Genomic DNA, 27,278 nt, shown 5'->3' on the forward strand with positions numbered 1-27,278 from the left:
TTTAACCTTATCTTTATGTCTTTAGTGGTTGGAGTGACAAGAGCATGTGCAAAAAGTAGCCATTGTTCATATGCCGTGTATTGTTATATTAGATGCAATATTCCTCTTTTCAGGCAATTTGAAACGTTCGCATGAATATGTATCCAATGTAAATACGAGCACGCTCAAATGTACGCAGACCGGAGCTAACCAGGGAACCATGGCTGGTTAGCATCGTGGTTTAATCCCGAGGTCACGTCATCTGGGATGGATGGTAGAGAAGGGAAAGACTTCCATGTGAACAATTTATGAGCATTCACGACATCAAGATTTTTGTATGACTACAGACTTGGCTGTGTGAGAATTAGTTGATGTGACCCATATGTGTTTGGTTTTCAGGAGATATTTGAGTTTTCAGGGGAGAAAACATAGTTTCCCCGTCGTAATTACGATTTGGATGTTGGAAACACATAATTACGATAACTCCAACGTGACATGAATGCAGCATAACATACAAGGTTTGCAATGAACAGTGGGTGTTGCAGGAATGGTTGAAACAAGTTTGAGGAATGGTAAATGGTTTTTGCACAGCCAGTAACACATCTGAAGGTAACATTCAAGATCCACAATAAAATCAGTGGAGCATTCCTTTAATCAAGGGCAGGCAAATGAAATCAGTGATATCCAGCCATTTATAACAGATGGCACAGTATATGAAATAATTGGCATACTGAAAAAAAAACAAAAAAACAAAATCATCAAGACGAGAAAAAAATTGCCAGTGACAACCAGCTATGGCAAATTTGTTTTCAGGAAAAATGTTAAGACCACATAAATTTTGAAAAGGTAAACAGGACAAAAACTTAAAGATACCTGCTGGCAATGAGACAAGGGGCCCACCCTCCGTCATGTACCAATAAGCAAAAAGGCAACACAGGATGAGGAGCCATAAGGGAAAGAGTGGATGTGCTGTGCCAGTGTTTGATTTAATTTGGAATAAATGGTAGAAAGAACGTTGGTTAAAACTAGTTACACATTGGTCGAGATCTTGTATTTGGGAGACATGTTATTATGAAACCAGATGAAGCTAAAAATGACTCCCATGGTTTTGGGTATACGCTCATCGTAGGCGAACGTCATGGCCTCGTGCAGCGGGACTTTGACCACCTCGATAAGCTCTCCCTCTCGTGGCTCACCTCCACCTGCGCTCACGCAGTTGTCATCGGACACCTCGGCGTAAAACATGGTCTGCTTTGCGCCCGTTACACCTACACCTGACCTGATGGGAAAAACATGGAAAAGGAAAAAACGGTTGGTTTCTGTATTTCCTGTATTTTAAGATTTTACATGGGGCTGGGTCTTTATTTTTCTTTTTTGCCTAATAAGATACTTGATTTGCAATACCAATACCAAAATGATACTCTTTTTGGTAACCTATGATAAGGGATATGGACGTGTTTTTGTACAAAACTTTTTTTCATCCATTTGACAAAATAATTCAGTCTTTTTAAATGTAAGGTCTTCTCAGTGTGTCAGCGCATCAGGGTACCCCATCTCACCGAGCACTTCATTGGCAACACCTGTTCACCTGGTTATTCACGCAATTATCCAAATCAGCAAATCATGTAGCAAGCATTGCAATGCATAAAATCTTGCAGATACAGGTCAGGAGGTCAGGTTCAGTTAACGTTCATATTAAACATCAGAATGGGGAAAAAATGTGATCTCAGTGACTTTGACCATGGCATGACTGTTGGTGCCAGACGCAACGGTTTGAGGGTTTCTGAAACTGCTGATCTCCTGGGATTTTCACTCACAGCAGTCTATAGTTTTCTCAGACTGGTGCGAAAAACAAAAAACCGCCTTTTTAATGAGAGAGGTCAGGGCAGAATGGCAAGGCTGGTTGGAGCTGACAGGAAGGTTACGGTAACTCAGATAACCACTCTTTACAACTGTGGTGAGCAGAAAAGCATCTCAGAATGAACAACACGTCAAACCTTGACTGTTGGTGGTGGTGTAACGGTGTGCGGAAGGTTTTTCTCAGCACTTTTTGGGTGCCTTAATACCAACCATCAGCACTTGAATGCTACAGTCCATGTGCATCCCTTTATGGCCACAATTAACCGTCTTCTAATGGCTACTTCCAGCAGGTAATTCACCATGTCACAAAGCAAAAGTCGTCTTAAACTGGTTTCATGAACATGACAATGAGTTCAGTGAGCTTCAGTGGCCTCCCCAGTCACCAGATCTGAATCCAGTAGAACACCACTGGGATGTGGCAGAACGGGAGATTTGCAGCATGAATGTGCAGCTGACAAATCTGCAGAAATGATGTGATGCAATCACATCAACACGGACAAGAATCTCAAAGGAATGTTTCCAACCTGTTGTGGAGTCCGTGTCATGGAGAATTGAGGTTGTTTTAAAAGTAAAAGGAGGCCCTACCCAGTATTAGAATGGTGTTCCTAATAAAGTGCTCAGTGAATGTAATTCCATAAAGAGATTACTTAAAATTTTTTCTCAGACTTGACAAATTTAATACAGAGCCACAGAAGACATTTACGGCTAGTAAGCTGACATGTAAACTCTGTCTCTTCAGCGCCCCTTTAGGATACAGAAGGTATAGAAGAGCCTTTCCCAAATACAATCTAAAATGAGCAAAATTATTATTTCAATCCGGAAATATTTGATCAAAGAAAGACTAAATGAGACTAACAATCGGACAAAGCATTCAGTGCCAACTTTGTTTTCGTGTTGCTACAAACATGTTTAGTAGCCTTTACAGACCTCTGAGTTGCTGTCCACATCTCAGATTTGTTCAGTTTATCAAATAGGTCTGGTGTTGTGCTCACTGATGACTGTTTCCGACGGCTGGAGAAACAGGTCAGAGGGACATTGTCTTCCTTCATAGCTAGCTACCTAGCTAAATTCATGAATTTGTGTGGATGAGCTTTATACGTTGCTGAAAGTTGACTTACAGAAATAACAACTACTAAATTGACATACTTCTTTTACTACTTTTAATCAATGTGTGAAATGTTAGCTGCTCCTACTGTTGCAACCACGACTGCAGCCTCCATGTCAACTAGTAGATACGTCTCTCACCACTCATTGGTGAAGGCAAACAAAAAAAAACAAAACAAAACAAAACAACCCCCCCCCCAAACAACAAGAAATTGCAGAACATGAACAGATTGAATAGATGAAGTGAAACAAAATGGCAAATCAATCTGATTATCCAGCAACACATTTTGGTCTGTACTCAAAAAGTATTAAGTTCAAAATGATTGCATCTGAACAACTGATCTGTACCATCTTATTTATCAATCTACTCTGATGCTCAAAAGATAAAGAGCTTGAGTATGGCTGTTAGACAGCACATTATGAAAGTCACATATGAAAGCTGTGATTCTCTTATCTTTGAATTTTGATACCATGCAACATACACCAACGCCAGTATTGTTTTTGAGTTTCTTTTTGCCATTTAAACCAAACTGAATTCCTCTGCTTCAGAGGTTTGTGACCTCAGGTTGCCTGCTCTTAAAACTGAGCTTCACCACACAATCTGCTTCTGCTAAAAACACCCTCATAGGGGTCATGAGGGTTAAGACGATATGTATCTATATAATAGAAGCAGCCCACACATAACAATGGCCCTAGACGACACCAACAAACCTGGAGGAGGTGCATGAGTCAAATCAAAAGCACAGTTGCGAGAGCAGTCAGTCAACGCTGTCCAGGTGCTGCTGTCTAATGTGGGACTCGTCTCCTGACACTTTCAACTGCTATGTCTCAATGTAGCTTGTTAATAATATACTGACAAAGATGGATGGTTCGCCTAATGCTTCTTTTAGGCTCACTTACATAAGCTCGGCACTTTTACTTTATCGTTTTTTTGAACTTCTTCCCAAAAACAATGTCAGCCATTGACTGTAGGGTATATTTTTTGAACCTTGATATATTTTTCAACCAGAGCATTTTGATTAATCAAAGAATAGATCATGTGCCTGATTAGAATATGTGCCATTACCTAAAATTTTACTTTATAGTATCACAATCTCAGGACTGCTCTACCCTAGTTTGCTCAAGAGCTGCTGACTTATTCATTTTCTTCCTGTCACCATCCTAGATCTAGATTGTCATACAGTATACCCGTGGGCACTTTCACTAAAAAAGCAGTACATTACAATCCCTGTTTATTCAACTGGATCTTAGTAACAATGCAGACTCAGAAATAGACCGCAAGAGGCCCCTGTAAACCTGTGTCGTTGTCGTGGACTTTTATCTGTTTTTGTTTTTCATGGATGTAGCTATTTTTGTGGCTCTAGCACAGGAAAATGACATTTCCATTCCTAACCTACAAAGCTCTGACTGGCCCTGATGTCTTTTCAACCAGAGAAACAGGCGTCAATGAACACAACACCAAATCCAGTTGAATTGTTAAAAAAAACTGGAGATGTGGGTAGCAATTCAGAAGCAGGCTACGTTCTGAGAATAGTGGTTGACGGTGGAGAACTGGATTATGCTGCGGAAGTGTATTAATATACTGACAATGTTTGGAATCCATCTGTCAAGGATGAAACAAGAAACGTTTTACCAGCCACCTTTTTAAGCATATAGGGATGAGTGTTTGATGCTCAACAGATTTGGGTGTAGGATCATTTTAAAACTTCTGAATGACTTTTTTAATACTTCCTGGAATTGAATTTCATACCAATGAGTCAAAATAAAGTAACAAAGCTGCAAATGTAGGTCATTTCTGAGTGAACATAGCTTAAGGAGATTCAGAAATTATAGATTACACAGAAATTGTACAAAATAGGACAACAGAAAGTTAATTGTTATGGGACATGGAGGCCGGAGAGTGTAACAAAAGCAGATATTCAAAAGATAATGAAAAGCATTTTCCTAAAACTTCTTTGTGTTGGGAATGGATGAGTCCATAAATTAAAAAAAAAATAAAAAAAACCCTTAAAGACCTTTGTTAAGTTTATTTACACAGTATTTCTTGACTTAAACCTCAACCAAGATGTTTCCCAGACGTTCAGTACACACAAATGTGCAGTCAGCTAACCTGTAAGACGTAATCCTCTTCAGCTTAGAAGCAGGCACATCGTAGCCACACTCCTCCAGCACCTCCTGCCGGGCGATCTCCTCCAGGGAGAGGTCAGGTTTGTCCACCAGCCCGGCACAGAGCTCGTAGGTGACCCCCGCTGAGGCTGGGGGCCACTGAGAAGAGCTCTCCCCCTCCGGGGCCGACTGGCCCTCCTGAGACTCGGGGGCGGCGGCTTCGGCGGCGCCCTCCTCGGTTTTCTCAGCAGACTGAGGCAGCTGCGTCTTGGTCCTTTCCCACTCACACATGTATACAGCTGGTGGTGGAAAAGACAGAATGTGTTGTTATCCATTTTGCCACATATTTTCAAAAATGTGTAATGGTGCCTATTATTTACAATAACTTACAGGACAATTTACAGAGGCAGAGTATGGAAATTTTTACAAATATCTGATAATCTCCCCAGTCATTTTGGCAAATAATGACAGATACTATTAAATTCACTGAATTACCCCTAGGTACTGTATAGTTTCCTCCAGTGGCATTTAGCTATTATACTTTTACTGTGATGCTTAGTGCAGAGTCAGATAATTAAAACAGTACCTGACCTAGCACTGAAGAATTTGTGTCAGTGTAAATTAAAATTAAATTAACTCAAATGTAGACTACATGTAACATCTCTTTCGCCCTAACACATTTAATCATCTTTATCAATTTGCTGCTTTCATTTGTTTTATACCAAAGTAAACTGATTATTTGGGGGTTTTGGACATTTGGTTGGGTAAAAAAAAAAAAAAACTTATCTGAAGACGTCCCACTGGGCAATTTAAAATTATTATCAAACATTTTATAGAGTAACTGACTAATGACTAATAAATTAAATGGAGAAATAATGAATGGATCAATAATTAAAATAATCATCAAGCCCTACAGCCCAAATTTTACACCTTGAAGGCTTCTCTGCTTCGTATGTAAATATCAATTGATATCAATTGAAATTCACACTTTACATAATCAAAGAAAAATGACAAATGTTAAGCACATGCAATAGAATACAATCATAACCCAGTATAATCATTCAGACATTAAATCAGTACAATATCAGGGTTTCCAGCAGCGTTTTATAGTGGAGGTGTCCTGCCCCACCTGAAACAAAGAGCGCCTCTGCTAACGTCAGTAACGTTGTACTTGGGAATTAATGGGAATTCAATTTCCTCAGGGAAAACCCTGAATATACTGATTTTTTTGTTTTTTTGTTTTTGGCCCTCGTACCTCGAACATTTCTATGCATTTGTTTTCTGATATCAATAAACTGACCAATATATTGTACACTCCCTGTTTTCAGATGAATGAATGCCATTCTTAGCTGTAGACAAACTCTGATTTCTTTCAGATAAAGAACAGTTTTTTTTTCCCCCCAACAGCAATGAGAAAGGGGAGGAAAAAAAATATATCAGTGCCCAGACTTCCTTGAATTTAGCACACTGCGGTGTGGAACAGTCCCTGGCGACTTCTAACAAAGGAGGCTGGGCTGCTTTGTAATGGGGCCTCTTGCGGTCTATTTCTGAGTCTGCATTGTTACTAAGATCCAGTTGAATAAACAGGGATTGTAATGTACTGCTTCTTTAGTGAAAGTGCCCACGGGTATACTGTATGACAATCTAGATCTAGGATGGTGACAGGAAGAAAATGAATGGACTGTACTGCACAGTACTGAGACTCACCTGGACGGAACTGCTTGACAAGGACAAAACAGTGTGAGGTGGTGTTGAAGATCAGCACTGACACACTGAGGAAAAGAGAAACCAAAAAATGTCCATGTTAAATAAATGTCATGGTCAGACTACTTTTTCTTAAAATACTGTATATCTCAATATGCCTAAATGATATATCACTGGTGTGGTAATCTCTTCCAGTATATCTGAGAATTTAGATTCAAGAGGGCAGTAATTAATGGCTGGATCACCTTTTAAATTCCTTTTAATGGAGTCACCTGTTATCAAAAAGAAGGGAGACGGAAGTGGGGGGTTTCTGAATTGAGAAATCACTATCGAAATACCACAACAACAAGCCCCATTAAACAAAAATCAATTGTCAGGATGAATGGACATGTTTCTACTGATTGTATTAAAAACTAAATCAACTCTCACCCAATCAGAATACCACGTTCCACCTAGTTTGTCTTTCATTGGACAATTCTTAAATCGACAGGGCAGATATAGTCCAAAAATGGAAGTGCACATGGTTATTTTTATTCTACAATGGGTGCCTTCATATATACCTGAGTTCAGGTTCACACAGAGTTTGCAGGGTCATAAATTTTGGGCTGTAAGTGAACACACCACACCAACCCTCCGTGAGCAGGTGACGAAATTTATGCCACACGTAATTTCATGGCCGCACAGATGTGGAAAGTATAATCTGGGCTCAAACTGTGGCAAAAATGAAAACATGTGCAAGGGACTAAAGTCAAAAAGGAAAGAAAATGTCATTGAAAAAAAATTAAGAGGAAACAGACTCCAGGAGTGTATGACACATGGTAAAACACCGATGCCTGTTGTTTTTAATGCCTACCCATACACTGGCAGCATCATTCATCAAGATACGCCACTATGCGTTTTACCAGCAGCATTCCAGGAGAGCAGCAAGTATATCACATTTGCTTCCTGGATTGGCACCTCCCAGTTACCGTACCAGACCATACTGTCTCTATGGCAGATCTGGTGTGTGCTATGCTCCTCAAATGATGCAGGTTTGCCCTTAATGCTGAAGCTCTTGGGCTTTTTGTCAACTACATTTTAGGTATTTTAAGTCACGCATAACAGCATGTGATAACTAAAATCTCATTTAAATAAAATTTTGCAATGTGTGAATGACTAAGCATTAAAACTAAAATAAAACTATAACGCCTTCCAAAATTTTCATTATTTTGAAATAAGACACTCACATCATTCCAGATTGAAATGATGAGTGTGTGTGTGCGTGCGCGAGTGTGTGTGTGTGTGTGTTTGTACTTGTGAGTGTGACTGTCGCTGCCAGTGGAGACTTGAGGCCTGGGGTCTGTGTTGGGAAAGCGGATGTGTCTGAGGCGGCAGGAAGCCCTGCCCTGTCTTTCCCATGGTGAGAGGGAACCAGGAGATTGCTATTACAACTTGTTTCTAGCTGCAACGCCAGGGATACTGATTTAATATCTGTTTGCAATACATATGTTCAGAGTGAAAGTCCAATGTGTGTTTTCAACAGGATGTAAAAATGTTAGCTGACCTGGTTTATCCTTGCTAAATGATTTATAGTCATTGTCTGGCAACTGCTTTCTGTCTGCAGTTAAAGCCTGTTTAATAGCTTCTTCTAATTTTACTCTTTCCACACGATTCAGGTGACATTTAACCTTCCGTAAAGTTGAGTGACCTAAAATTTCTGATCCTGATGAAAATAAGAATTTAATTCATTAAGTTGGGCAAAATTATTTTCGATAATGCTGAAGTCATTACGTTGCTGCTTGGCTTTGCCAACAACTGCTTGCAATGAGAGAAGAATGGGTCAGTTTTGCTTCAGCTGCTGATCAAAAAGCTTCTGGTCCATTTTAAGTATACTTCAAATAAAGTGATTATCGTGTCATCTACCGGTGTCTAAAGCCCAACTTCCGATGGCACAATCAGGGGTGGAGGTGAGTATTCTTTGAATACACATTTTTCATGTGTATAAAATGATGAAGACCTTCATGGAAAGGCTGTCCAGAAGTGTGCACCGTCATTCCTGTTTGTACATTTCATTGTGTTCAGACTACAAAGACGCAAAAGACAGAATGTTTGAAGTGAGATGTGGAAGCATTAACAGCCCCGTCTTTGAGCGTGGCCTTTCAGAATAGCTGTCAACAATTGTTCCTTTAGAGATGGCAGAACAACACATCCAACAAATTAGCCTGTTTGAAGGATACGGAGACCTTCAGGGACTCATATATAGGCCCAACCAGCTACAGAAACCGACAAACAGCCAGTTCTCCATCCCCTGCCCACTAGAGTTTAATACGGCATCATTTATAATGCCATTATTCAAGTCTTAGCTTTTGTACACAGAGTTCCCTGACATTTCCAAAGGGAATTTTTCACAAAATTTTGGGTTTGAAATCCCTTCAAAATAATCTCTTCCTCCTAAAATCTTCTGAAAGTGTCTAACAATCATTCAACAAATTTAAAAATGTTACTGATTTACGTGACAGTCTACAGCTGGAACAGAAAGAGCATCACCACTTTACAGCACAAGTATGGACTAGGTAATGTGGTAGATCTAGCCCAAAAGTGCCACACAAGCCTGAGGCATGAAAGCTGTCCGCTGAGGCAGGTCTGGGTCTTGTAGAGCTGTTCCACACCATTACTGCTGTTCTACAGCTTCCTGCTGATTTTTTTTTTTTCCAATGGTTAAACCAAAAAGCAGGCTAAACGGACACTCAGGACTTTTCATGCTCCGTTAAGTTTTCTCTGCAGGGCTTCTGGCTGGACAGCGGGAAAAACTTGGTTATGACAAACATTAGGAACACAACTAAGGTGAGTAGTAATCCCAGCGGAAAGCTTTTTGTATCAGAGCACTATCATCAGGCTCTTGCTATACAAGGTCTATATAATCCGTCTTCAATACTAGAACTGAGGCCATGACTCAACCAACAACTCTACAGACAAACTTGCTTGACGTTCTTGTAACTTATTGTAATTATTTGTAACTATTTGTATACACTGTTGGCCTTAATTTAACCTCTGGTTTTCATAATAGTTAAGTACAAAACAATTATGTAACTAACAATTATTTTCATTATCAATTACTCTGCCTCTGATCTTTGACGTGATTAATCACTTCCTCAATCGTTTAGTCTATAAATTGTAAAAAAAAAAGTGAAAAAAATTATATTTACAATTGTTCAGTTTGCTTATTTTGTGCAACCAAAAGTCAAAAACCCAAAAGGTATTCAATTTACTTTACTAAAGAAAAGCAACAAATCCCCACATTTGAGAAGCTGAAACCTCAAAATTTTTTGGCGTTTTTGCTATAAAAAATAACAGAAACAATTATTCAATTATTTAAAATCGTTGACAATTAATTTTTCTGACAATCAACAATTTAATTAACTGTCTAATCCTTGCGGCTCTAGTTCATTCTACTCATAATACCCCATAATTACAAGCAAAACATATTTTTAGAATCTTTCTTTAATTTCCTGAATTGAAAGAGAAATTCTTCATTCATTAAAAAACAACGTCTGCTAGAACATACTTAATTGAGTATGGATGCATCTTATTTCCTTTAATTATCTGAAATTTCAGAGATAAAACCACTGGTGCCCAACAGTGGGAAATTAAACTGATTGTGTGTTACAAATTGATTCAAACTAATCCAAAACATGACACACAAAATAATGTTTCCCTCCACAGGTATTAGCTGGCTGGAGATAGAGGAATACTGGCATGGAAGTGAACAAAGACACATGAGGAGGACTACACCAAGACCTCAACATATGCAAATGACTTCATCTTTCTGCCCATAGTCTCTTACATTTTTTGCACTGATAAATAATCTGGCTCTCATTACAAGTCACGTCCAGAAATAAACAAGCACCACTATGCAAACACTCCCATAAACACATAGTTCTCAAAATAACAAAGCAATGGGAATTTGCCAATGCAGTCCACGTGTTTTTGTAAATTTAGAAAAGGCTTATGAGCGGGTCCCTCTAGATGTGCTCGAGACTTTGCAATCATGGCAGTTAGTTACACAAGTTCTAGGTGGGCATTTTGCCATGTTACCAATGTTATTTCATGGACGACATCTCAAGGCACAGCCAAGAATTGATCAGTCTCCAGTATGGAGATTTCAAGATTGCATCTCTGCTTTTTTGGCAAAGATGCAGTTCCCCTGGCTTCATCAGGCTGAGACTTTTAGCGCATACTCGGAGGTTGAGGGCCAGGACCTCCCATTCAGAGCCCATCCGACATTTGATTGAAAACAGTGGATTACCCCTTTTCCAGTCCCGTAGAATGTGTGACCTGGTGTGAGCTGATGGAAGGATTGGTGACGCCAGCGTTGTACTGGATTGTCATGGTGAAGAGGAAGCTGAGCCTGAAGGTGCAATTCCAAATTTACCAATCTACCCTCCAGCTTTTACATTAGAGACCAAGAGCTGTCTGTAGTAACTCAGTAAATTTGATTGCAAATATACTGCAAGTACACCAAATCTCCACCCTGCCCCCTGAGGTGAGTCTTTAGCTCTAAAGGAAGCTTGAAGTAAGACTATTGCTCCATCACGCTAAAAGGAGAAAAATAAGTGATGATCCAGCACATGGTGAAGTTAAATATCCCATCAGATCTTGGAGCACCTTGGAATCCCAATGAAGAGCTGGAGGACATATTTGGAAGAAGGAAGTCTGGGACACCTTACTATTAATTTTAGCACTGGACTTACAGCCAGATAAGTGTTTGGAAATGAAAGAATTGATGGATGGTGTCAAAGTAATGGTGACTATCTGAGTGGCCATCAACATCTTGAAAAACCAACAAAGCTTAATGTTGAGCTCAATTTGCCTTGTCAGTTGCCAATTCAAGTGACCAAGCTGACCAGAAGAACTCATCATATAGCAGTCACTTGGTGGAGTAATAACAAGTTAAGATGAAGGTGATGTTTGTTAACCTTACAGCCAAATTACTGTTACTTAACTAAGAAGAGTCTTCATACTGTGAGGAATACATGTCAAAACCTACAAAGAAGCAGCTCATAAGAAACTGATCTTTGGAAAAATTTGAACATCAAGCAAAGAAAAATCTTCATTTAGACACAAAATTAAATATTTCCAGTTACTCTCATGACGTCATACAACCTAATGTGGTCTATGGAATAGAGCAATGTGGCGCCTGCTGAGAAGAAAATGTTACGCACACTTAAACAAAAATGCCAAACAGTCCTGGGTCCATTCAATACTAGCTAATGGGGGAATAACACTTCGGTTGAATTTCCACCTGAGGAATAGCTGGATGTTCCCATGGGCTCTTTTCTCTTTACTGCTTTTGTCTCAGTGGTACTATTTTTCACAGGGACCTCCTTTTGGGGTCAGGGGTGGAGGAAAGAGGGCTTAAATGACCTGAGACTTACCTCAGGGCATTATGGTACCCTGAGCAAAACAGAGAGGAGGAACCAAGGTTTTGACACGATTGTGTGATATTTCTCTTACAGTGTCCCCTGTGAAGTTCAGGCATTTATAGCCATTTCCAAGTAGAATAACAGGGCACTAGATCCCAAAAAAAACAAGATCTGTTTGGGTTGACCATCCTCCCAGTGTGGGATCATGAGGAGGAGATGCTAATAACAGCTACAGGTGACAAGTTGTTTTCTTTGACTGTATTTCTGTCAAAGTGTCCACACAGCATCAATATACTGCTTCATTATTACATGTATATGTATTTTATGCTGCACCAGAAAGCCCCCCCAAAAATAATGAAAAAAATTACAGCAGATTTTTTTTTTTTTTGTGAAAAACAGACAGTGCTTTCCTTGAAATTTTTACCCCGGTTGGATTGCAAAGATATCCAAAGGCAAAGGATGGAGAGAGGAAATAAGACTTAGAGTTACAGAGAGAGTATGGGTCAGGATTGTTGCAAATCAAGCTCCTTAGCACTCAGATCACCACATTCATCCTCATTCGTTGATCCCTGAGAGCTAGATCAGATCCAAATACTGTAGGACAAGCTCTTTAGATTGCAAAATGCCTCCTGACATAATGAACATGCCGCCGTTTTTACATTTCAGAGCAATTTCACTGGCAGACATTCTTTAGAAGTGAAGTCTTGGCTATGCAAGCCAAACTTGTTTCTTGGCTATTCCACATCAATGTTTCTAATCCAGTCTTAGTCTTAGTCTGAAAAAAATTGTTTTGACAGTATGTGTGCATGCATTTGTGTGTGGACACAGACAGTGTGTATAGGCGAACTGCTTCCACCCAGCAGTAGTGAATAAAATTTGTTTTACCTGTCATGAGTTCGCATGAAGTCCCAGGATTTCTTTGTGCCATTCTGTGAAGGAATAAGACAAAACAAACAGCATAAATAAACACAATAGAGACTATATGAACCCTCCAACACTGTGGTTAGATAGTAGTTAGGTGGAATAAGATGCATTCGGTTTACCACACCGTCTCCCTCCCTTTGTTGCATACATCTTGTATGACAGACTGTCAAATCATCTCAGATTTACTTAACGTGCTTACTGTAAATGCGACAGCTGCTCCATAACTGATGCTTGCTTGGGCACGTAAAGCAATATCACAAACCACACCTAACAAAAACATCTGCCGATGCGAAGCAAAAGAAAAGCACGGTGCCTGCATCAGATGACCTTCTTAAACTTCATCAACTGTAACAACAAGCACATGAAAGGAAAATGCAAACTTCAGCGTTTATAAGACTATAAAACCATATTAGATTACTTGCATAATATTTTAAACTTTTGCCAAAATATGAGAAAGAGCAATGTGTGTTATTCTTTCATCAAACACTTGATATCATTGTGGCTAATAACCTATCAACTTAAAGCAAATGCTGGCAATAATAGATTGTTTTGCATAAGTCAGAAATGGAGGGAATTTCTGTTGAATTAAAACTGATTAAATAAAAATTTAAAAACTTATTTTGTATTGGGTTTTTTTTGTCTTATTAATGTCCTAGTATTCATTGATTTTTATTTACCCGCCCCCTCAAAGACTTCTGCAGGTGATTTCTGGGAGTCTAACACAGCGACTGCTTCTTATGCAACCTCAGTCAGAAAAGGATGCACAGTCCACGCTGTTGTGGAATATATACGGAGAGAGACTTGGCCTTGAAGAGCTGGATCGAGTTGCAGGGACAGATTCCTGATGACTAAATGCTGAAACCTGTCCTGTAATTATTCAACTTAAGTGACTGAAGTTGTTTTTAGTGTTTTTATGCCCTATGGTCACATCATAACATCAACAGGATGTGAAGCTGAACGCCTCTCCAGTAAATTTCCAGCAGGACAATTACAATCAAACTGCCGACGCAAGGTGTGTACCCAGCACAAAAGAGATCACCAGAAACACTCTGGCGTACAGAAATCTTAAATATGTGGGCAGTGACACACACATTGTCTGAAGTGTTGGTTCATCACATTGCAGACAGTATAAACCGACAATCAGGTAAACATCCTAAGAGTCTGGTTCATTTTCTTTCATACCAGGTGAAGTGAGGGAAGGTACTTGCAGTACTTGCAGGTTGCCAAACTCTATAAAGGAAAATTAAAATGATATGGGATTCATCATTTCATTCCACTTTACTTTTAGTGTGAAGTCAACAAATACTTGTCATCCACTGACGTGTAAGTGGCTGCGGCTGTGGCTCTGTCTGCACCAAAGACTGAGAAGAGACTTCTGCCCTAATGGTTTTTAGTTTAAAACATTAGGATGTGAACACGGACGGGGAGAGTGTTATGCAAAATCTGGTCATTAAGTCCTCATTCAAATAAATTGGCAAGGTGCATCATGATGGCCTTGGGACGAAGACAAGTAAGACATCTCTCTCCCCACGTTTCCTGTCTGCCTCTGCCTCCACAGAAGCATGAACTCTGCAAGACCTCTGAAGGTGCCCTGCGGCATCTGGCATCAAGACTTGAGCAGCAGATCCTTTAAGTCCGGGAAGATGCAAGGTGGAGCCTCCGCAGATCAGACTTATTTCAGCACATCCCCCAGAACCCTGTTGCTGGTTCGCGATGAGTCCCTCCTCAGACCAGTGTCTGACAGTAGGTACTCACCGCCGCTGACCGGGAGCACCCCACAAACCTTGCCGCTTCGAAGAAGTTTCGTTCGCAAAGTTAGCATCACCCATAGAGTCCCAGTGATCACATTTATGGGAAATACACCAGGTTGAAATATACAGGGATTTTCGCTTAACAGTAATCGATCGATCATCTCAACCTTGCAGATATCAGATATTTAACCCCCTAACAATGTGCACCATAACACAGCAGAGGAAAGTTTAAGTCCAGTGGCTGAAAACAGTCCACAACGAAAGCACTATTTTTATATACATACACACACACACACACACACACACACACACACACACACACACACACACACACACACACACACACACACACACACACACACACACACACACACACACACATATTTATGAACTGTTTTAAAGAATTGGACTGGTAGGAACCAGTGCGCTTGGAGCTGAGTACCATGGGACAGGGAAGTCAGAGACAAAAACAATATTCCCCTCAATATAATTTGACTTTTATTTTTTATCATTCACATCAAATCAGCAAATGTGTGAATTAAACGGAATCATTAACATATTCCTCTCTCCACTTGTATAAGTATGGTATACTTGGCCTACATTTTCTATGCCTGAGGAAATATGGCCTGGATTCAAATTTAGGCTACATCTCCTCTCCACCCACAAGCTTTTCCAGACACATGGATGACAGCTTTACAACAAAAGGCTTATTTCACCTACAATAGATGTGCCTTCTTGTGTGCGAGTGTGCTGGTGCAGTTTCAGTGCCACCCAAGAAATGGGAGGAGGTGAAATGGCAGGCTAATTGCACTGATAGAATCCGAAATAATGGAGCTACTGTTGCAGCAACAATATTTGCGTTAGGATGTGCCGCTGTTCCAAAGAATTACTTTGAGCTGCAACGGGTAAGGTTTAGATTTCCCTCTATTAGGGAATAAGCCCTCACATGCAGTTTTACTTAAAAGTGACTGATTGTGCGGGAGATTGTTTCCTTTCACCTAAGACTTTCTGATGTGGGCGAACATTTTTCCCTTGTCAAACGTAACTAGAAGGTTCCCCAACGAATTATGGTAGCATGATATAGACCTGGTTTTGACCAGTTGTTTTTGAAGAAATACTGTATGTTGTGGACAACACAGGAGGAACATCTGTACAATATCGTGCAACCAAATGCCACAAACTATGGCCTCAAAATGGAGTTTAATCTACAACTCTGACACAACCTCCTCATAAAATGAGAATTGGAGTTTGCTACAACTAATGTTTATCATACTCATTATCAGTTACTTAATCTGTTCAGGTAAATGACTACTTATTTGGTTGATGGAATGTCAGAAAACAAAGAAAACAATTCCCAAAGCCCTGGAGGTTGTATTTGAATTCCTGGTTTTGTTCAAATGAACATTTACAATATTAACACAAATGGGAGCAAATCCTCACAATTTAGAAGCTGGTCCCAGCAGGTGTTCGGCAGTGTTGTTTGATAAATGTCTTAAAAGATTACTTGATGATCCAAATTGTTGACTAATTGCCTAATAATTTCAGAACTACACTTAACCTTCAAATTGCAGTATTTATGGCAGGGCTGTTGGCTTGTGTTCATCTCCTTCCTTTTTGAAGACAGATCTATATCCAGAGCCTTCTAACAACAACAGGTTAAACTGCTTTCCATTCATTGGCGTTTCCAACTGGATATCATAATTAAGCCTTTAACATTACAGATATGGTGATAGTAAAATACATTCACAGGTGCATCTAAGGAGAACGACTGACGGAAACCACTGCAATGTTTTGTGTTATTATTCACAAAACCCTATCACCATCCTTAAAAACCACTCCTAATTCCCACTTTTTACCCAGTTTCTGTTTTACAAGTTTGGGCACAGAAAAAAAAAAAAAAAAAGAGAAAGAGATGCAGCTAATGAAGACTACTTTAAATCATGTCAACAAACAATCAAATGACTGGTGGATGACCTAACGGGTCACAGCCACAGGGCCTGAATGTGAAGCCAAGCTAGCATAATGCTGCTCATGCATCATTAACTAACGTGTTGTGGTGTGAAATGAGAGCATGAAGCCAAACTTTGTGAAGGTTTAGTTGTGGTCTTACTATGGTGTCATCTCTGCGCACTGTAAAAACTGCGTGAGGCTTAGGTAAGAATTTTATACATTTGCACAGGGGGGGCTGAGAAGACACTCTGAGGCAACTCTGAATCGCGATTGCAAACAACGGGCTTGAATCATAGCAAATGTTTTCCATCATTAAACGTCAACAATGTAACAATACAGCAATTTTCATTTTAGTTGGGCATGTACTATAACACAACTGAATTGCTCATATTAAATAAATGAATTTTACTTTGCCAAAAATTCCAAATTTTTAATTATTAAAGACATGTTTTTTGGTCCAACAGTAAAAGATTGTTCTCCAGCCACGTCTGCAACGTTACAATATGCATACTGTATTTAAGGGGGTTAGAGGTGCAAAGATTAAATCGATCAACAGAAAATTAATCAGCATCTATTTTGATAATCGATTTATCGTTTTAGTCATCAAGCAAAAAACATGCCAAACATTCGCTGGTTCCAGCTTCTCAGATGTGAAGATTTGTCACTTTTCTCCGTCATATATGACAGCACACTGAATATATCTGGGTTTCGGACAGTTGGTCGAATGAAACAAGCAATCTGAATACACATCCCTAAATTGTGGGCAATTATAAAAAGGCATTTTTCAACTAGTTTTGGACATTTTGGAGACGAGAAGAAGGGACTAATTCGTTAATCAGCCCAAACTTGTAAACTATTAAACGCTAAGACTAACAAAAAAATCTATCAACAACAACTCTGTAAAATGCTTTAACATATAAGCCATATTATAAATTATTACTAACATTGAAAAATGTAATGCTTTTGGAATTAGGACTCTTGGTCAGATAAAAAAAAGGGATTTTTTTTCTCGATGTCTTGACATTTTATGAATTGAAATGAATCAGTGTATAATTGTGAATAAGTGAATAATTAAAATTATGCATTAGCTGCAACCTTTAACAAATACTATAATATTTAATGTGTGTGTATAAGTGAGGAAATTTAATTTAAAAAAGACCATACATTATGTCAGATTTAGTTTAAATAAACCAAAAGTGCCGGTTCATACTCTGGGAATCCGTACGCTTATGACCTCTGTAAATGTAAAAGCGATGGCAAGCGATGATAAAGACAGATACGATGCCTGTCATCTCTTCTCCCACTGTCAACCATTAGTGAAGCGTTGACATCATCAAAACTCCTGGCTGTGTCTTTCATGTTATGAAAGACGCTGTGGCTGCGCTGCCGACACTCAACTGCTCTCACAAAACCCTGTCACGTCAACAAAGTGTGCGAGTGTCTTACATGCAAATCATTCCTCCGTGAGGTCGAGCCAGCCGCACCCCTCTCTCTTTTCATCCGCGAATGCAAAACGAGTGCGAAGGCTTGCGTGTGTGTAAAACTCACTTGTCGCCACTGAGGCGGGGCCGCACATCTTGTGCGTTGTTGCTTCGTAAAGAGTGGTTACTGAATAATGTATGAGGGATAGCAGTTTTCCTGTCACTGAAACTTTTACAGGTATATTATAGGGTATTTAGGTAAATAATAATATAGATACTAGGACTATCCTTTCCCTGATGCTGTTGCTAAAACCAGTCCCATTTTGGAAAGAAACAACAATTTAAACATTACAGAATGAGGCAAAACCAGCCTCCATCACACTTTTGTTCAATGATTTGTTGGACAAGATAAACAAACAAAAGAAAACTGTGAAACACAATGTTCCGCTCTTTTAGGGATACACTCCTGGTTTCGTCGCACCACTCAGCAGCAGGCACACATTTCCTCCCTGCTCCCTGTTGAACTCACTCACAGCTAAGGGGATTTTTACCTCACAGAAACCTCTGTGACAACAGTTATGATTGTGATATTGCATTGTATTCTACATTGCTGCCAGAATATCTACCTAATAACTACCTAAAAGTCATTCAACAGGATACTATTGGAACATCTTTCATTTTTGGGACATTCTATTCTCTCTTTTGCTGAGGTTCTTGAGGTAATTGTTTTAATAAATGTTAAGTAATTAGAAAGTTGCTTTCTGGAGGATGAAATTAAAAAAAAAGAAAAAGAAAAAAAAAGGCACAAATATTTAGAAAACAAATATATGGTTTTTGGTTCTGAAAAAGTTACGATAGAGGAAGTCATTTGCAAAACAACTGACAATTCCCATAACTTAATCAAAAGCCTACTTAGTCTCGCCCGACCACAATACATGACACAGACATTAGGGTTCAACATGCAGCAATCCTACTGTTTGGAGGTATTTACTGACCATCACATGCTTATCTTAGCCCCACGGGCCATGAAGCAGCACCAGGGAAGACCTCACCTAAGCCTAAACCTTAAAACAGGTGATTCTGAATGTTGGTTTACTGGTGGCTACTGTTAACAAATGAGCTAAGAAGACACAACGTTTAAGTACGACAACTTTGGAGTTATAGGGGAGTTGTATTTTCCTGTTGTGGTAGAGGCGCACCACCTCCCCACACCCCGAGGCCCAACTGACTCTCTTTGGGTTTTGGAATAATAGAAGCCATCAGTTGACATCAACTTTGGACTGAGGGAAATTGTAACATATTTTTTTTACTATTCTCTGACATTTTATAGACAAAACAAAATAATTGATTAATAGTGAAAATAACCGTCAGATTAACTGATAACTGCAATCATCAGTTGCAGGCCAAGATGGCATTTTCAGACTTATCCACTCTGCAGACCTTTGTCGAAAAAGCTCCACTTTTTAGTGAGCTGGCCACCAGTAGACCTGGTGTGAGACTGCTTTACAGCACAAACAGGAAAAATGCGCTGTCCTGCCAACTGTAAACGGACATTTGTTCGGTACAGCCGATGGTGGAAGGTGTTAAAAGCTGACGGAGAAATCACTTCAAGAACAGCAAACAGTGAAAAGAAAGTCATCCAGAGTGATTCCAGGGAGGGGAAACATGTTGTTCCTCCAAAGGGAAGTTGCAGGATAAAGAAAATGTGGTCTTCATTTTTGAAAAACACCAGTACTAGCAATACCAGATATATCAGTTAGGGACTATGAAAGAAACCTGAAACCATCTTGATTACGGTCTAGTGTGTTTACAGTAATCACAACAAAATATCTCAATTAACTAGGCAATGATTGACGTTTAAAACACAACAAAGATGAGATCTTCCTTTTCCAGCCACCGCACAGTGTATGAGGTAAAACTACTCATCACCACACATTGACACACACCCACACACACACACACACACACATATTCCCTCTCTAGTATCCTGTCACCATTCACAGATGGTGGGGTTCCCCTCATTACTTGGGCCACTTGCTGAGAGAAGGGGGGCGGGTACAGCTTGAATGACCCAGGGGAGACGGGGAATCATGGCCGACATGGATTACGACAGAGAGATTAGCCCATGGGGAGAGAGAGAGACATAGACACAGACAGAGAAAGAGAGGGAGAGGAAGGGAAGCAGGAACAGGCTACACAGGACCTTGAAATTAATGTGGTCCCTCTGGCTTTGGGCATCAGAAATGCTCCTGTGTGAATGGCTATTGTTGTGGGGGGGGGTGTATGGTCTTGATCTTTTAGGTGCTTAAAGTCTAATAGCCATCACACACACACACACACACACACACACACATCTCCTGTGCTGACTGCACTATAAAGCTGGCAGCTGCGGCAGGAAGAAGAAAGAAAAAAAAAAAAAAAAAAAATCAACTACCTCCTCAAATACAATAGAACTCTTTGATTCTCAACATGTGCTCTTCAGTTTTTTCCTGGATTTAGCCACAGTCCCTGTCCTCTCGCCAGCCTCAACAAAGACAGCACGAGTGTCATACAACCATTACAGCCAGTGAAGTAATGATCAGCAAGGTCTAAAAATGACAATGGCAAAAGCATCTGCACCTGCATGAACGGATCAGGCTGAATTACAGGATCTGCAGCAATTGAAACAGCTTCCTTAGTGGGACTTATGTATATGTGTCAAATCCAGTGTCAAGGACACACTCTTCAAGTACACACCCATGTGACTGTGTCCTCCAGTGAAATCCACAGAGAGCATGTAAACCGCAAATCAGACACAGTCAGTTTACATGTCAGTGTCCCCCCAGTCCAAACTGACTACTTGGGGGAACTGTCCGCAGCTCATTTCTGTTTCAGCCTCTTTTAAACACATCTGCCAAAATGCTTAAACATGTTTTCCATGGTGCAGTCAGTAGCACTGATATGAGGTTGTTATTTCAAACACATGCATGCTTCGAGTCATCATAACACGCTAGGGCTGGCACCGCGCCGACACCGTCGATTTTGATCATAGATCACTCATCTGTCATCACTCAGGAGTTGCACCGTTGTGACAGTTTATCGGTTAGTGGATTGACAGGATATTTAATCAGCAACTATTTTTATGATTGATGGATCTTTTCAGTCATTTTTCAGGCAAAAATGCTCAAACTTTGATGTTTCCAGGTCCTCAAGTCGAAGACATTGCTGTTTTTTTTTTTGGCAGTACGCTGAATATCTTTGGGTTTCGACTGTTGTTTGGACTATACAATACTTCTGAAGATATCTTCTGAAGAAACTGGGATTTCACTGTTTTCTGATGTTTTGAAGACCAAATGCTTAATTGATTATATGAAAAAATGATCGGCAGATTAGTCTATAGTTCAAGTAATTACTGCACTTATAGTTACAGCCTTATCTATTTTTAATTCCGTTTAGTGAAGCCAAAGACAATTTTCCACATTGTGGACTATGAAGACTGACTATTTAACTAACTAAATGATTAATAAAATTATTGAAAAACTAATCAACAGATTAATCAATAAAGAAAATAATCATTATTTGCTAGTAGCTGATAGACAGGGCTCAAATTAGTATCATAATATTAATAAGAATACTTCTTACGGGAAACATATTTAAAATCAAATATAAAGCGACCAAATTGAGATGCGATGTAATGTTATTCATTACTTAAGACAAAAATGCTGAAAACAAGAACCTCAATAACTCATTTGGTTCATTTTTAATCACAATTTGCTTTGAATCGTTGAATTCAAACTGATTTTTGTGAAATTAGATACAGTTCCTCTCAAAGTTAATAAATGATTTAACTGAAATGTCACTCTGCCTTAAATCAAATTTTTAAAAACACGCAGACAATCATCTCTCCATGTACAGAACATACACAATCATACAAATAAGGGGGAATTTTACTGCCATGATTCAAGCTCAAGCCAATAAATAACTTTTCATTTGAGAAAATGTGCGTTTTAACCACAGATCTCATATTCACTGAAGGAGTAAGGGACCAAAGACTGTATAATTACATATGAATAATTCAAATCATTATAATGAATAAATGGAAGGCAATTATCCTGCTCTAAGTATCAGGCTGTGATTCAACGTAAGCACAGGGCAACAGAGATGAGAGGGGTTTCCCAGAGTCAACGAGGGACAATCAACTGCTTTGTAGGGCGAGGCGAGGGAGAGGAGACAAAAAACACCAATAAACACTGATGATGAAGAGAGCCTCTTATGCATGACATCTACTTTTAGAGTGCGTTTTCTGTGTGCGTGAGTAGATTTCGGTTAGTGACCAGTGGCTGGGCTGCAGATGTACTGATGAACATAAAAAGGCTTTGGGGAAGAGGTGCTCCCTCAGTGCGACTGAAAAGCCTTTGTGGGGAGTCCCTGAACGAGCCCCTCCTGAGCTGCAGAGGAGAGACGACGAGGATGAAAGGGAAGGCAGGACGGCGAGGGAGTCCACCATCATCTCTTTTGTTGTCCATCTGCTGTCTTAACCCGTTCCGCCATTCTCCTGACAAGCTTAGCCGCCCCCCCCCATCACAGGTGTGAGTCTTTGGTAGGCAACACTACAATAAAGCATCTTCAAATCATATATGCACACCAGTTGCAGTTTTTTTTTTTTTAACTTTTCTTCATTTAAAACAAACACTAAAAAGCAAAAAAACAGCCTTTTTGCATCGACTAACTACACAAATCTGACTTCATCAGTATCGCTAGGTTAAACAACATCTTCTTATCATCTACAATGTACGTCATAAGCATGACCATGCATTTTCTGATTTCTAAGAGTGAGGATCCTCTACGATACTTCATCTGTGCTACTGTCACTATTCAGATTTTACACAACAGAAGCCAATTCAATAACCCAGGAACAGAGAAAACTGCATGAATATTTTGAGACCTAAAAATAAAATTCATCCTGGCCTGCTGCCTGTGTTTGGGTAAGGAAACCTTTCTCGCTTTGCTGGAGACCATCACACAGTCATCACACTTCGCTTTCCTTTAGATTGAAGACAAGTTTTTACATGCCAAACCTATAAAAATCAGACAACCTAGCCAAGGTAATATTAACTTGGGCTGATGCTTTGGGGTTATAATTTCATACCTTTCCATTCCCAGTACGCAATTAAATATACTGAGTATTTACTGCTAAAGACCGAGGCAATTTTTGTGAAACGTGACAGCTTTTAAACTCCTCCGACAAAATGTACAGTTAACAAGATTTTAGTCACAGAGGATCCACTCTGCCCACCCTGCTTGCCATCAGGACCTGGGTAAGCCGCCAAAAATGGATAGACGAATGATTGGATGGGTGGATACTGACTATACCTGCACCCACAAGCCCTCTACAAAACGCTAAATATGCTTTGATGGCTCAATGCAGAGCCATAACGAAGCAAAGAGGGCTGCAAGGGCATATAAGAGATGTGTGATGTTAGGAAGTGACTTAAAGGCTTGAATGTTAACCTGTCATTATTGATTTCATACTAAGGTTGGGCAGTATGATGATACAGTTAGGTACATAAGTATTTATGGACAGTTACACAATTTTCGTAATTTTGCTTCTGTACACCACCTTTATCACATTAACTGTTTAGGAATTACAGCCATTTTTATACATAGTGCCTCCATTTTCAGAGGTTCAGCAGTAATTGGCCAATTGACTGACAATCAGTCTCATGGCCAGATGTTGCCTGTTCCCTCATTATTTCATGACAAATTAAGCAGATAAAAGGTCTGGAGTTGATTTTAAACACGTGTTGATGCAAACGAAAGATGATGATTAGGCAGAAAAAACAAAACAAACCTATCAGACAGACAGCAGAAACTTTAGGAGCGGCCAAATCGGTTTGTAAAAATAAGGAATGCACTAAAGTGGAAGATCGCAGAATTCTTTCCTTGGTAAAGAAAAACACCTTCACAACATCTAGCCAGGTCAAGAACACGTTCAAGGAAGTAGGCATATAATTGGTAAAGTCTATAATCAGGAGATGCCTTCATGAATGTAAATACAGGGGATTTACCACAAGGTGCAAACCACTGGTACGGCTTCAAAACAGAAAGGCCAAATAAGACTTTGCCAGAAAACATCTAAAAAAAAAAGAAAAGAAAAAAAGACTTGTCCAGTTCTGGAACAAGATTCTTTGGACAGCGGAAACCAAGATTAACTTGTACCACAATGATGGGAAAAGAAGAGTATGGAGAAGGAAAGGAATAGCTCATGATCCAAAGCCACCACATCATCTGTCAAAGATGGTGGAGGCAGGGTTTTTGCATAGGTATGTATGGCTGCTAATGGAACTGGGCCACTCTGTGTTTCTTGATGATGTGACTGCTGATAGAAGCAGCAGTATGTATGGCCAAGTCAGTCACATGACCTCAACCCAACTGAGCATACTTTTCACTTACTGAAGACAAAACTGAGGGCAGAAAGACCAACAAATAAGCAGAAAACTGAACATAACATACACACATACATACTGTATGCATCTATGAATATACAACACATAAACTTAAAATGATCGCCAACACGTCTACATACACATGAAGAAAAAAAGCTAATAATGCAAGGGATTAACTGATCCAAACTGTTCTCTCGTGGTACTTTTCCCAAATTTAAATACTTTTACTTCACTGTATGGAACCTAACACAAGGCCATAAATTGATGTGGCACCAATAACTGAGTTACCTTGACTAAATGAATGTAACTGATAGCAGAAACGCTTAATTTTAGAAAAACATCGACAAAGAAACGTATTTAAAGGGGCAACACTCGCGTCATGATCGATACCTGATTTGCTTAGTAAGGTCAGTATCAGCAAAGATCTGCATCTCTAAATTGGGGCTGCAACTAACGATTATTTTTATTATTGATGAATGTGCTGATAATATTTTTGATTAGTCGTTTTGTCTATAAATACTGGAAAAATATCTTTAATAATGACTGAAAGACCAAGGTGACATCTTCAGATGTCTTGTTTAGTCTGACTTACAGTCCAAAGTCCAAAAATATGAAGTTTACTATCATTCGAGACAAAGAAAAGCATAAAAATCCAAATATTTAGGAAGTTGGAAATTGCAAATATCTGACATTTTCTCCTATAAAATAAGAGTAAAACGATCATTCAATTATGAAAATAGTTTTAGATTAATTTTCTGCAGCTCTGCTCTAAATAATACCACCATCAACAAATCTTTCCAAAATAAACATATCAAACCACCATCTGTCGCAGCAAAGGGCAACAGTTTAAGGCTTTATTAGGACAAAATGTGATTGGTGGATTTGAAGGCACCGTATCAGGCATGGTTTACGTTTAAAACAGAAATTTTTTTCGACACGTTCAGTGCCAACAAAATGCAGTATGTGGGGGTAAAGATTCTTACAGACTAACTAACGAACTTCAGGAGCATGTATTTTTCCACATTTTGTGAAAATATGAAAACACACTCTTTCACACTTTTGTCAATATAAAACAGCAAACAAAAGTATGGAATTAGTGACCAATGACCAAATAATGATCCCAACAGGCTCCAGTCTGTCAACATAAGCAGGCCTGAGACGGACTATAAGACAAAGAGACTTGCTAAACGTTTACCTTTAAATAATTTCACTTTCATGTTTAAGACTGCACCTGTCCTGAGCTGTGTGCATATTTCACTGCATTTTTCTCATGTTATATCCTGGACTTGTATTTTTCTTATAGTGTGATAAAAGGGATATTTAGGGTAGTTTTAACTCTACAAAATTACCATAGGGTCTGGACAGTCAAGGCTCTACAGTGTTTCTCATAGAAATGGGCAATTAAGCTCAATGTAAACCTGACCTATCAAGACCTCTGATCAACAGACTAATACCAACCAGACTGCATTCACAAAAAGGCCAATTTAACAGATGACATCAACCAGTCTCACTAGACGGAAAACATCTTCCCTTAGCACTGCTAAACCGTGTTATCCACACCTCTTACACTAATGTAAACCATGTGCTAATGTTAACGTGATGCTCCACCATAAAAAAAAGAAAAAGAAAAAAAAAAACCCCTCTGCAGCAAGCTACCGTTAGCACGTTAGCTCCCAGCTGCCCCTTAGCCGTCTCGGGTTCACGTCAAACACAGTGGCAACTGTTGATCCACCGTTTGTGAAAACACGGCGATTCCGGCGGTTGTGTGATTGGTGGTTAAAGCCCTGACAATTGTTGCTGTCAGCGTCTGTATTTAAGGTCATAATTCATTCATGTTATGCTAGCCTGCTAGCTGCAATATGAATGGAGGGCTGGGCTAGCCCACAGCATCCAGCAGCCTCCGTCAACCGTCATCGGACCGAAATGACTCACCTGATTATAGTGCACCCTGAACGGTTTCAGGTAGTCGGACTCTGTGCACGGAACCACTTCAATGTTGTTAATCTCCTCCATAGTTTAGACTTGCAGCAGGGCTGGCGGCTCAGCGATGGTTGTCTGTCAACGCACACTGACAGTGAAGGAATGTCTACGGAAGCCCGAAGAGGACCCGAGACTCGACCCTCCGTTTTGATCAAGTTCTTGTACGCCGTGGAGCTTGAATTTGAGCACACGGGAGTCTGGGGACTGAAACGTTGCCACTAAAGCGAACGCAATGCGTGGGATTCTTTGGCCGGCTTCACCCTCAGAGATCGTGAGGTGACACCCAGCTCGCACTGGTTGAGAGGGTACACCGTGGACAGGCCACTCAGAGCTGACACATACTGTACAGCAAACCATTCCCACCCACGTTTACACTTATGAAGGGTAATTTAGAGTCAGCAATCCACCTAGCCTGCAGGCAGTATCGGGCAGTAAGGGATTACTTAGTAACGTATTAGATTAATGTGCTCACTTTCCCCCGGTGAAGAGCAGTGTCAGGGATGGCGGTTTGAAATGCAACGCTGAGTAACACCAGGGCTGTCTTATCCAAATTCAGTCAGTCCTTGGCTGATGTGGCAAATGTTAGCCACGAAGTGCATTAAAGTGGCACCCCTATTTCAGAGTTGGAGGGCGCGTAACCGAACCTCCGAAAGGTCTGGGACTTCTTGATAG

The 27,278-nt window shown here is 39.8% G+C and overlaps 1 protein-coding gene across 1 annotated transcript; it reads right to left on the reverse strand.

The window, feature by feature from the left end:
• On the reverse strand, window positions 1-27,052 carry nudt14 (nudix (nucleoside diphosphate linked moiety X)-type motif 14). The gene is made up of 5 exons (XM_040124433.1): window positions 26,559-27,052; window positions 13,041-13,084; window positions 6,757-6,821; window positions 5,054-5,348; window positions 1-1,258 (listed from the first exon to the last, which is right to left on the reverse strand). Exons 1-5 carry the CDS (start codon window positions 26,637-26,639, stop codon window positions 1,009-1,011), a joined length of 735 nt encoding a protein of 244 aa, XP_039980367.1. The 5' UTR covers window positions 26,640-27,052; the 3' UTR covers window positions 1-1,008.
• Between the last annotated feature and the right edge of the window lie 226 nt (window positions 27,053-27,278).

This window comes from Xiphias gladius, chromosome 4, assembly GCF_016859285.1.
Source record: "Xiphias gladius isolate SHS-SW01 ecotype Sanya breed wild chromosome 4, ASM1685928v1, whole genome shotgun sequence".
NCBI classification, from domain to species: Eukaryota; Metazoa; Chordata; class Actinopteri; order Istiophoriformes; family Xiphiidae; genus Xiphias; species Xiphias gladius.

Excerpts from the sequence above, each read along its gene's own strand:
- nudt14 (XM_040124433.1), bottom strand. The coding sequence starts at position 26,639 with ATGGAGGAGATTAACAACATTGAAGTGGTTCCGTGCACAGAGTCCGAC. Across the intron at positions 13,085-26,558 it reads TCAGGGTGCACTATAATCAG|AATGGCACAAAGAAATCCTG; the intron begins GTGAGTCATTTC and ends ATTCCTTCACAG. Across the intron at positions 6,822-13,040 it reads TTCATGCGAACTCATGACAG|TGTGTCAGTGCTGATCTTCA; the intron begins GTAAAACAAATT and ends TCTTTTCCTCAG.